The sequence below is a fragment of the Pollicipes pollicipes genome, unplaced genomic scaffold, assembly GCF_011947565.3.
Source record: "Pollicipes pollicipes isolate AB1234 unplaced genomic scaffold, Ppol_2.1 Scaffold_4219;HRSCAF=4965_pilon_pilon_pilon, whole genome shotgun sequence".
Classification (NCBI taxonomy): Eukaryota; Metazoa; Arthropoda; class Thecostraca; order Pollicipedomorpha; family Pollicipedidae; genus Pollicipes; species Pollicipes pollicipes.
This window is the reverse complement of record NW_023596448.1, coordinates 30482166-30493364: the sequence shown is the minus strand read 5'-3', so window position 1 is coordinate 30493364 and position 11199 is coordinate 30482166. Positions and strand designations below refer to the sequence as shown.

Sequence of the window (11199 nt, the reverse complement as noted above, 5' to 3'; positions counted from 1 at the left end):
ACAAAAATCGACCTGACGGCGGCGCATGCGCACGGGTATTTGCGCATGCGCAATTGCGCAAGGGTAAAACAAATTTGTCCCAGTATAAGCCGCGTGAGTGGGATATACGGTTATCCCTAGGTGCTGGTCAACCAATCTACGGTAAATCTTTGGGGGGGGGGGGCTGTTAATGATATTGAATTGCGTGTGTGGTGCCTTGAATAAGGAACCATTAAACAAATGAAAAACTTTCGGCACACGGAAACCAGCGCAAAATCGCACACGTCAACGACTTGTGCCCTTGCCTGACCTCAGCTCCATCTCAAGTCTGCTTTTGCATTCCATTGGACTCGGACGGGAGCTATACTCATTTTATCTGAACATTGGCGACGTATTCTTTATGGTCGCATTTTCTCGAACCCGGTTCCCAGGCATCAGGGAACCTGACTTTCAGGGCAAATGGCTCACCCCAAGGGCCAGTTACTTTTGCAGCTCCGGCCTAACGTGAGGCCAAATGACACGGGTGAGCCCATGTCATCATGCTACCAACGACGTGAGTAGAGATAGCTCCAGCCAAAGCTGCGGAAGGGCTGGCGACGAACGAACAAGCCTACGGTGACAATGACTGCGCGATCAAGACACAACGGTGGATGCATTCAACGTACGGCGCATTAACCAGTGTTGCGCGTTTGCACAAGGATGCATGCTGTCTCCCCTCCCCCCCCCCCCCCCCACAGAAATATGATGCCATAAGTCCTAAGACACACTCAACTGACGCCCTGCCAGCCAGCAACAAACGTGCGCCCACACCGCACCACCAGCCAACAGACGTGCGCCCACATCGCACCACCAGCCAACAGACGTGCGCCCACACCGCACCACCAGCCAACAGACGTGCGCCCACATCGCACCACCATCCAACAGACGTGAGCCCACACCGCATCACCAGCCAACAACAGACGTGCGCCCGCACCACATCACCAGCCAACAGACGTGAGCCCACACCGCATCAATAGCCAACAGACGTGCGCCCACATCGCACCACCAGCCAACAACAGACGTGCGCCCGCACCACATCACCAGCCAACAATAGACATTCGCCCGCACCACATCACCAGCCAATAACAGACGTGCGCCCACACCGCACCACCAGCTAACAACAGACGTGTGCCCACACCGCACCACCATCCAACAGACGTGTGCCCACACCGCACCACCATCCAACAGACGTGTGCCCACACCGCACCACCATCCAACAGACGTGCGCCCACACCGCGCTACCAGCCAACAGACGTGCGCCCATACCGCGCTACCAGTCAACAACAGACGTGCCCCCACACCGCACCGCCAGCCAATAACAGGCGGCGCCCGCACCGCACCACCAGCCAATAACAGACGTGTGCCCACACCGTGCTACCAGCCAACAGACGCACGCCCACACCGCACCACCAGCCAATAACAGACGTGCGCCCACACCGTGCTACCACTCAGCTCACCGAGGTCAACAAAGGCGCCGAACTCTGTCGGGTTCCTGACGACACCCCGGAGCCGCGCGCCGCAGCGCACGTCCTGCGCGCGCATCGCCGCCTTCCAGAACATGGGCGCCGCCATCTCCTGGCGCTCGTCGTACCTGCGGTGACGCGGCCACCGACGGTCAGCGGCCACGCGTGCCTGGCGCGCGGCGGAGACGGCCGGCTGCCGGGGCGATCGGGCCGAGGGAGGGGAACCGAGCCGCGCTGGGGCGCGTTGACGGGGTGGGTACCGAAGCCGATCACCGGTTCACAGCGGTGCTGGTGCTCAGCTTAGAGTCTGATGATGTCAGCAGCAGCTCGGCGCGAGTCTGGTGACGTCACTGCAGCGCTCGCCGGCGCCGTTAGTGAAGCGCGCGTGGCCGTCTCACCCGGGTTCTGACAGAGCTTTGATGATCAGCTCCAGCGTGTGGACGTCCGTGCCCAGATCCGTGGCCAGCTGTTCCCGGCTCCGCCCACCGCAGCGTGACGTCAGACGATCGGCCAGCCACTCTTGACCCAACGTCGGCCGACGAGCAGCCAATTAGCTGTCGACGCGAGGACAACGGTCAGCCATTCAGCAGGCTGCAGGCCCGGTCACCGAGCAATGCTCATGAACTCACAACCTGCTGGCAACTCGCGGCAGGCAGAGGAACGTTGTTGAACGCCATGGAGGGTGTAAAGCCCTAACAACAAACAGCTTCTGCAGAAACTTACCAGAACACAACGTGCCTCAGCTCAGATGGACACTTCATTCGCCGACATCGCCTCGGCTCAGACATGTGTCGTCAGCCAAACCCGCCCACCTGAGACCTGACACTGACCTTGAGCAGCTTGCTGGCCATGGGTAACTCTCGGGATGGATGATGGTCTGGTCCAGGGCTCCGGATCCGTTGGGCGCGACCTTGCCACCCTTCTTCGGCGTCATCTTCGTCTTCTGCGGGGGACAGACGCGGGCACTCGAAGGCTCAGAGAGCACACGGACCGAGCAGTGTCATCAAGTCATTTAAGCTCTCAGTGACGTCTGTACCAAGGCATACGGTCGAATAAGACTTGCGATGCGCAGTCATACCACATCCTGGCAGTAGTCAAAACTGCGTCTTGCAGACCGCACAATTCGTACGAAACACAAGCAATGTGCTCAAAAATTAATCAAACATGACGAAACACGTGGTGTGAATTGGCCGTGAAAAAAATACGCTCGTGTAACGACGTTTTTACGTTTTAAATAAAAGTGGCTCCATAACGTAAGTAAAGGGAAGGAGCGAAGGAGGATCAAGACAACCAATACTCAAAACATACCAGTTTCGGTAACAATCGCTGTAACGCACCAGGCCCTTGAGTTATGTTGTCACCAGGAAACAGAAACGCCTACCGAGGCTACCTCCAACCTAGCGTACCCTCCTTGATTAGGCCACTAAATGTCCCGTTAGTCATACAAAGTACAGTTTTAACCTTCACCATGCTTTGCCGTTTTTAACGCCAGACTGATGGGACGGGGGGGGGGGGGGGCACAATCGATCCCATGCCGTTCCAAGCTGAGAACGGTGAAGCCTAACGGAAACAACAGAGGATTGCCCTTAATGAGATCTCGCGAACGGCAATGAGTCTTGAGTTACTAAACCCATAAACTGATCTCAATTTGCAAGGTCAAAGGCTAAAATTTTCCTCAAACCCGAACTTTCCAGCTTTACCACTTTTACGCACGGAAACCCATGCCTGGCGGCGACTACGAAACTAAACTGGCATGTTTCTCCTTCAATTGGCAGTACAAATGACTAGTGTTATGTGCTTTGACCATATATTTAGGTCTGGCTCCACCATGTCTGCCGCGCGCGGTCCGTGGAACCATCGGCTTGCCACCCGCTGTTTCTGACGGCCGTACATCACCGTGCGGTAGTCTCCGAAAACCGCCGCCATCCCGAAACAGAAAACTAGCTAGACACGTTTCTGACGTCAAAACCTTCGGTTTGGTAGCAACTGCTCTATAGGCCGTTGAAAATGTGGACGTGATTGTACGGCGTGCCGGAGAGGTATCGCTAGAAAACCCGAGGAAGAGGAGAGGGAGCGCGCACAGACCCCTCCCGCCTCTACCAGGTGAGGTTTCGACTGAATATTGCCACGTATGGTCCCGTGGAGCGTGAGGTCTCCTACAGTCTCCAATAACGCTGAATGGCTTGAACGCGCGAGATCGCAATCCCTTCTCGTCAAAAGGCAAGGCAAGTACTCCAAACGTGGCACGCCCACCTGAGGTGACAGACGACCCCGTGCGTCGACACACCAGTAAGCTGGGCGCAACACACGCTGCCGGTAGTCCCCGTGGGTCTTTCGCGTGGACCCACGTGGACCCCAGTCCCGCTCGCCGCGCGTCCCATCCCCCTCCTCCACACCCACAGCACAGCGCCGCTCTCCTCCCCGTCCCAGACCCACTTTGCCCGCCGCGCCCTCTCTGTCCCTACCCCCTCAGACCCATTATGTCCGCTGTGCCCCCCTCCGCCCTTCCTCCCTCCTAGACCCACCTTGCCCGTCGCACCCGCTCCTACCTCCCTCCCAGACCCACCTTGCCCCGCCACGTCCCTCCTCCGCCCCCTCCCCTCGGACCCACCTTGCCCGCCGCGCACTCTCCGCCCCCTCCCCCTCGGACCCACCTTGCCCGCCGCGCACTATCCGCCCCCTCCCCCCCCCCCTAGACCCACTTTGCCCGCCTCTCCGCCCCTCCCCCTCAGACCCACCTTGCCGCCGCGCGACACTCTCCGCCCCTCCCCCCCCCCCCCCCTTAGACCCACCTTGCCCGCCTCTCCGCCCCTCCCCCCTTCAGACCCACCTTGCCCGCCGCGCCCGTCACAGGCAGGATGCGCACGAAGCCCGCGCACTGTTCGAAGCTCTTGGGACCGACACCCTTGACGGAGCGCAGCTGCTGCCGGTTGACGAACAGCTTGCCCTCGCGCCGCTTCTGCGCGATGTTCTCGGCGCTGGAGCGGACCGCGCGATAACAGTCACCGGCGGCGAGGCCGGGGGTCACGTGGCCACAGTGGCCATCGGGAGCCGCCATGCCGGGGTCACGTGGCCAACAGTGGCCATCGGGAGCCCCTGATAACGTCACCGACAACTACATAAAAACAAGCTACGGATGTATGCTAATGATTAGCACGCAAGAGGGGGGGGGGGGGATGAGGATGGAGGGTTAAGGTGATTACCCGCGCTCGTCTTGGTTCACCAGTTCCGTTCACGCTCTCAGTTGACACGTAATAAAACATGAACAGCATGGAGTAATGAGAACATGGCGTAGTTATGACGCGGAAGTACATCCCGTTTTTCATCCAGCAATCAAGCATACAACACACCAAGAGATCGGTAGACCCTTGCAAGTGACGTTGTGCGCATCAACCTACCACGGGCGCCATTCACCTCCTCTCCGCGGAGCGCAACGGCGACCTCCCGCCCCAGCGACACGCCGTCTGCTCGCCGATGCCCCCGCCCCTCGCCCCCCCCCCCCCCCCCCGGTCCGCGCCGGTCCGAGCGCGCGGCGCCGGCACGCCTCACCTGCCAGCGTTGAGGCCGGCACCTTGCGCAGCAGCTGCACGGAGGCCGTGTTGAGGTCGACAACCGACGGCGCCCACACAGTCGGAAAGCACGTCCCCGAGCACGAGGCTCACCTGGCCGGCCGGCATGTCCTTCTGGTACATGCCGACCCCCAGACAGGTCACGTCCACCTGGCGGCCAGGTCAGGTCAGGGGCGGGTTCAGAGGGGGGGGGGGCAGAGGCACACGCAGGCAGGGATGGGAGGATCAGAGGCGGGTTGAGGTGAGGGGGTCAGAGGCGTGCAAAGCCCGCGGGTGGGGAAGGGGAGGCGTGAGGGTTTGGCACGCTCCCAAAGTCAGAAAACGACGGTCAGAAACAGGAAGAGGCAAAAACGGATTAGCTGTGGACAAACGATGAGAGCGGAACCCGCAGCCCCATCAGGGACAGCAAAGTTGGCAGCGTCTGATGACTTATCTGGTGGCCCGTGATCACAAAACCCCTAGCGCCCACTTACCACGACACTGCCATAGCGTTCAGACACAAACAAGGGGGTGGTCCTGAGCTAGTCGCCGCACACGGCCACGGTGCACTGATCTTGTTCGGGACAGGCAATCGGGCCGTTGTCATGGACTCATCGCATCGCGAGGCGCCGTTGTGCGCCGTTCGAACCTTCGCATGCTGCAACAGCCGCGCCTCACTACACGCCCCACCCATTCGCAGCCGCAACCGAACCCTTCCCTCGCCACAGCACGCGACCACAGGCCGCCGCTCAGCCCGCCGCCCGCGTACCTTGACGTACTCGGAGATGGGGTCCTGGAGGCGGCGCGCCAGCGACACGGCGCTGCGGACGCTGCAGTCCAGCTCGGGCATCTCGTCGGCCGCCGCCTTGGTGGTCGAGTACTCGCTGGCGCCGCCCTCGTCAACCAGCGTGACATCTAGCGGCGAACCGGCCAACCAGCCGGCGCCGTTCAGTTCGGCCACGTACTGCCACGTCTCGCGGCACGCCGTACCGTTACCCACCTGGGGATGGGAGAGCATGGGGGGACAGTCAGTGGCGTTCGCGCTCAGCGCCGTTTATGAGCGGTGCGAGCACGGGGACGGATTTGAACGGTCAGGGCAGGTCAGGGGAGGAATGTGAGGTCAGTCTAGGAGAGGGCGACACCGGAGCGACTCCGGCGCGGTCGGCAGCGCTCGGGGTGTGCGGCGAGATAGGTCAGCTCTGGGCGGCCGGGGCACCGTGAGAAGGTCGGCTGGTCGGGCGACCAAAGGGTGCGGCTGCACACAACCAAGCTGGAGAGGACGGGGAAGAAAAAGCCGCCAGTCGAGCTGAATCCAAACACGTCGGCTGATGGGCTGCGACAGGACGAAACCGTGCAAATGAGCCAGGGAAATGGTACCAGTGTAGGAAAAAAGAAAACAGATCCAGCCCGAAGAGACCTAGCGGCGCCGTCAAAAAGCCACTGAGCTTAGAGGAAGTACCAAAATACCCAACAACAAAAGAAACATGCACAAAGCCACAAATCGAACGCACTATCTAACCACAGTGGTCTCACCGACCGATCATAAAGTACACTACTACCAGACGGGCCGGCGTCGGGCGCTCGCCGGCCCGTCCCAGTGCGGGGGTGAGCTCGGGTGCGGCGCGCCACTGACCCCCAGCAGGGTGACGCTGTGCCGCTGGACCATCTCCCGAAGCTGCACGGCGGCCGCGTCGGAAGAGACGTGCGGCCAGCGAGCGGCCAGCCGCGGCTGCAGCACCGCCGTCTGCAGGATCTCCCCCTGCGCCGACACCTGCGGCACACAGTGCAGGAGCTGGACGGGTCGCACTCGTCGGCGCCTGCGGGGAGCAGGGGCTGTGGAGGTAGCGGTGGGCTGCGGCCCGCGGGGGACTGAGGGGATACGCTAACCGGTGCCTGCGGGCAACAGGAGCTGTGAAGGTGGCAGTGTGCAGACGCCTTCCTGGCGTGAACATCCAAGGGAGCAGGGGACCGGGAACTGCGTAGCAGGCCACATCGGACAGGCACCCGCCGGAGAACCGTGGACACCCTCGATACACGCTTGTATGGAACAGCAGCTGTCGACGTCAGCGGCCAACGCATCGGCCATCGCCGAAGGGCGGCTCTGGAAGCGTGTATCGGGTGGAAAGGGATACGGTGGAACAGATGGCAACGATGTGGCAAAGAGCAGCACTCGCATTACCGCTGAGTGCCGACTGTTTTCAATCCAGCTGAACGGCAAACGAAGCGAGACGCGGCAGTGCGCCCGGTGTGAAGAATGCCGTGAAACTGTCTGCTTCTGGGTGGTAGTTTCACGTGCCCAGATCCGCGCGCGAGTGGCGTTGCCTGCCAATGTTCGGTTGGACCAACGCCGCCCATCCGCAACACGTCCACGACATCCGCACGGGCTGGCCAGCTTTCGTCGGCCTCTGGCGCCATCTGTGCGACACCGGACCGACGTGGCGGGGGACGGCAGCCGCTCCAGCACACCGAACTCACCACTCCCACCTTGCAGGCCTTGAAGCCAGGGTCCAGCGCCAGAATCACGCGGCCCCGGATCGGTCGGTGTCAGCAGCTTGGCCTTGAGGTTGCCGCGACATCACCAGCAGCGCCTCGCGCTCAGCGGCCTCCTTCAGCGAGCTGCGCACCTGTCGCTCCAGCTGGCGCGTCACGCTCTTGCTGAAGACGTCGCCCACCGCCCGCTCCAGCATCGACTCGCGAACGGCATCCCGCATGCCGCTGCGGCGAGGAGGGGGGGGGGAGGAGAGGGGGGGGGGGGGGGGGGGGGAGCGGCTCACACACTGCTGCGGTGCAATTAACGGCCGCCAGCAGGGCCCGTGGTGACGATGATTTGGGGTTTTTGGGCGCGTCGACGCTGCAGGTCATGCAGCACCCATAGCTTTGACACAGACCTGGCAGCCTCCCCGGAGAAGGAGTTCACAGCAGTCGGACTCGGGGCACTCTGCAGTCACCGGCTCATGGCGGCGCGACAGTACGGACGATGGTGAGGCTGCTGTCACGTAAAGCGGCGGGCTAATATGACGCCAGCCAGACAGGGAGACCACATCTGAGCTCCGGGGCGAGTCCGCCAATGCCTTCACTCACAGCGCTCCGGAGAACAGCAGCGGTGCCTCAACCAGACTCCCCTCCCCGCCGCCCCCCCCCCCCCCCACCCCCACTCTCCAACACACACACGAAACTTCTCGGTAATCAGCTACGGACAGACAAGGACCGCATGGCCCGTGCCACACCCTCTCACCTGCTGAGGAACCGGTGTCCACAGTGGTCTCTGAAGCGGTACCGCAGCTCGTCCGGCAGCTCCAGCCGCACCGTGATGTACTTCTGCTCCTCCGCCCGGCAGATGGCCAGGTACTCGAAGCTGCGTACCCAGCGGATCGGCTTGCGGAAGCTCAGGTAGTTCTTGTACTTGTACGCCTGATCGTCGGCGGGCGCCGGCTGACTCTTGGACGCCGCCTTCTGCTTGGTGACCAGCTGGATGCCGGGGTGCGAGGCCATGCGCACCACCTTCGACCGGCGGGCGCGAGAGGTCAGGGGTCGCGTTTAGCGGAGGCGACGTCGGCAGTAAGGAAAGGGCCGTAGCAGCCACGCCCTCTCGGACATGCTTCGGTCGGCAGAGCATTGTGACGAATGGTTACCATCCACTACTTACTAATGCAACTAACTGATGTTACAGTCATCCAGGTCACAGTTGAACACGGCCGTCCTTGCGCGCATGTGCGTATGTGCGCACGTGCATGTGTGTCATTGGGCCTCACGACGCACCCAGCAGCTGTGGCTATATGGCGTCGCCTGCCTTTTGCCCTGACTGACTTACTCAGCAACCTTAACACCCTGTACACGTGGACAGGCTGACCTCCTGCTGGATGGTGACGTCCTTGCTGATGACGTCACAGATAATGTTTATCAGCCCGGTCTGGATCTGCTCAAGCGTGGAGCGGCCTTCCTGTCCTGGCTGAATGAGCGCCGCCGGCTGACATCTAGCGGTGCCATGGAGAAGCTGAAGTGCGGCCGGCTCCAGCCCGGCGTCGCGCGCGCGGGCGGCCAATGTCGTGCGCGGACCCTTCCTGCGGAGAACAGCCAGCAATCATTATCTAAGGCGGGGGATGCATAGGCGTTGCTCAAACCCCCAAAGGACATCTTTAAACGAGGAAACACAAATGAAAAACAGGTTGGAAAAAATGAAAGCAGGTTACAGAGCTGCAGTCATCTCTATGCATTCAAATTTATGTTCTCAATGCAATGAAAACTATATACATGAGAACCTGCCACTACAGTGTAACAAGCAGTAAAAGTGACACCTCAGATCACAAAGAAAATGAATGGCGCATCAACGCAATACATGTATAAAGTGACTATCGTGAAATACATTGTTCATGAATCAAAGCGGCATTTAAAAAACACGTGACAAAGAATTAAGCATTGCTAATAAGTAAATGGAAAGGACAACAGTGCATAAGGCAGCGTGGAAAGGATAGACTCTCACTTGTGCGGCTCCATCAGCGTTTCGAGCTGAGACTTCTTGGAGACTGAAACAAGCGCTTGGCGGAGCTCTGGTGTCACCTGGCGGACGCGCCGGATGTTATCAGCAAAAGAAAGACGTTCAATATGATTGAAATTCGCAGAGCACGTCGTCCTTCCCACACATAAAGGACTGTTAAAAAACAGAAGCCTATGAACGGGATATGAGTTAACCGAATCTTTCCAATTAGAAATCTAAACAATGAAAAAAAGAAAACGGCGCGAGGTCCACCTCATGGAATTTCAATACACTGGACTACTGCACACTTCTAAGGACGCAACTTTGTCACCGCAGCTACATCACTGCCGACCATCTCCAAGTGATCGGAGTCTTGCTCCCCACTCCGAAAAAGTAACGGCGCACGTGCCTCCGCGACGTTGCGACCCCCCCCCCCCCCCCTTCCCCCACACACTTCGAAGCCAATGTATACCCCGAATATTTGCGGTACCCAACACAGAGGTACGGGTAAGCCCCCGTGACCGAGAACTCCAACCCCCTAAAACCACTTCGGCACCTCCCGGTGCCGTGTTGGGAGGTCCTGATCACCCCGCCCGCGCGCCTCGCACGCCGCGGCGCCCCACTATCGGGGGTCACCGCAGGCGCACGGCACCCATCATGATCGGAGTCGGCCGGCGGCGTTCTGACGCCGCTGCGGCGCCGCCGGTGTCGGGACTGATAGTGCGCCGCCGTGGTGGTCGGCCTGGACGAGCCGTCTTTGTACTGCAATTCGCTGACAGGCTGACGACAAAATGGCAGTAGAGGGGGGGGGGGGGGCATACACGTTCTTTTTCTCCGGTAATCTCCTTTATTGAAAGTTTTTTCTCCACTCCATCCCGCCAAGAGCACGATGTCACGCCTACGTCCGGTTCGGGCTTCGATCATCCCTGAGAGCAAGCGCTGATTCGAATGTCATACCTTGACGTGGGGTGGCTTCTACGTACACTTTTTACGGAATGGAATCCAGGGTCGATTTTTGCATTGTTTGCATTGCGCTCTCAGGACTAAGAGCAAGTATTTAATCTTCCTTTTTTAATTATTATCCTTCTGTGTTCTATCCCACCTGGCAGATAGTGCTAGATGTACTATTAGTTTCAACACGGATATGCTTAGGCGCTTGACCACGGTACGCCATTGCGGATCAAAGCAATAGGCTTGCGAGACCTGAATGAACGAGCCGTTCCCATGAACGTGGCCCTGAAAAGTTACCACCGCCAGGTAATCGGAAAGAGCGGTGAGTTCCCGTTGGCCGTGGAGGCAAGACCGCAGCTGGCGCTCCTGCTAGTGTAAGCGTCTACTGCCATCGATCGGCAACTGCCAAGACTGCGACCCCGAAATTATTTCCCAGAAGAGGCAGGTTTTTTTGGCTAGTACTGATCAAATGCAGTTTATAGGACGCACGAGAGCAGCCCACACGGAGCCTCATGTATTCCGTCCATGCCGTTTTTGTCTGATATGTGGCATACCTGCAACATTGCCATGCACCGACTGCAGCTGGCTCGGATCAGTTGAACAGCTGCCTATCTGGTAGGCTCAAAACATCGACAAAAAAGTGCTTGAGTAAATGTGATCACATATTTCGGTAGCAGGGATGTCAAACGTGCGTTGATAGAAGACACCGTGGTCTCGCGGGATGTACGAGCCCCCCCCCCCCCCC

At 59.7% G+C, this 11199-nt stretch overlaps 1 protein-coding gene and 1 long non-coding RNA gene across 2 annotated transcripts; both read right to left on the bottom strand.

Annotated features, from left to right (window-relative positions):
* Positions 1-2381: 2381 nt before the first annotated feature.
* On the bottom strand, positions 2382-5047 carry LOC119094896 (uncharacterized). Its single transcript, XR_005093842.1, has 3 exons — positions 5031-5047; positions 4312-4459; positions 2382-2424 (listed from the first exon to the last, which is right to left on the bottom strand). It is a non-coding gene; the product is annotated as an uncharacterized LOC119094896 (long non-coding RNA).
* Positions 5048-5364: 317 nt separating this feature from the next.
* LOC119095165 (S1 RNA-binding domain-containing protein 1-like) lies at positions 5365-9587 on the bottom strand. The gene is made up of 7 exons (XM_037218044.1): positions 9510-9587; positions 8880-9090; positions 8265-8530; positions 7609-7744; positions 6663-6800; positions 5799-6029; positions 5365-5409 (listed from the first exon to the last, which is right to left on the bottom strand). Exons 1-7 carry the CDS (start codon positions 9521-9523, stop codon positions 5365-5367), a joined length of 1041 nt encoding a protein of 346 aa, XP_037073939.1. The 5' UTR covers positions 9524-9587.
* Positions 9588-11199: the final 1612 nt, after the last annotated feature.

What these genes read in the sequence shown, in the direction of transcription:
- LOC119095165 (XM_037218044.1), bottom strand. An exon ending in GGACACCGGTTCCTCAGCAG is followed by an intron (nt 7,745 to 8,264) that starts GTGAGAGGGTGT and finishes TCCTCGCCGCAG; the next exon opens with CGGCATGCGGGATGCCGTTC. An exon ending in CCATCTCCGAGTACGTCAAG is followed by an intron (nt 5,410 to 5,798) that starts GTACGCGGGCGG and finishes GTTTGTCCACAG; the next exon opens with CTAATCCGTTTTTGCCTCTT.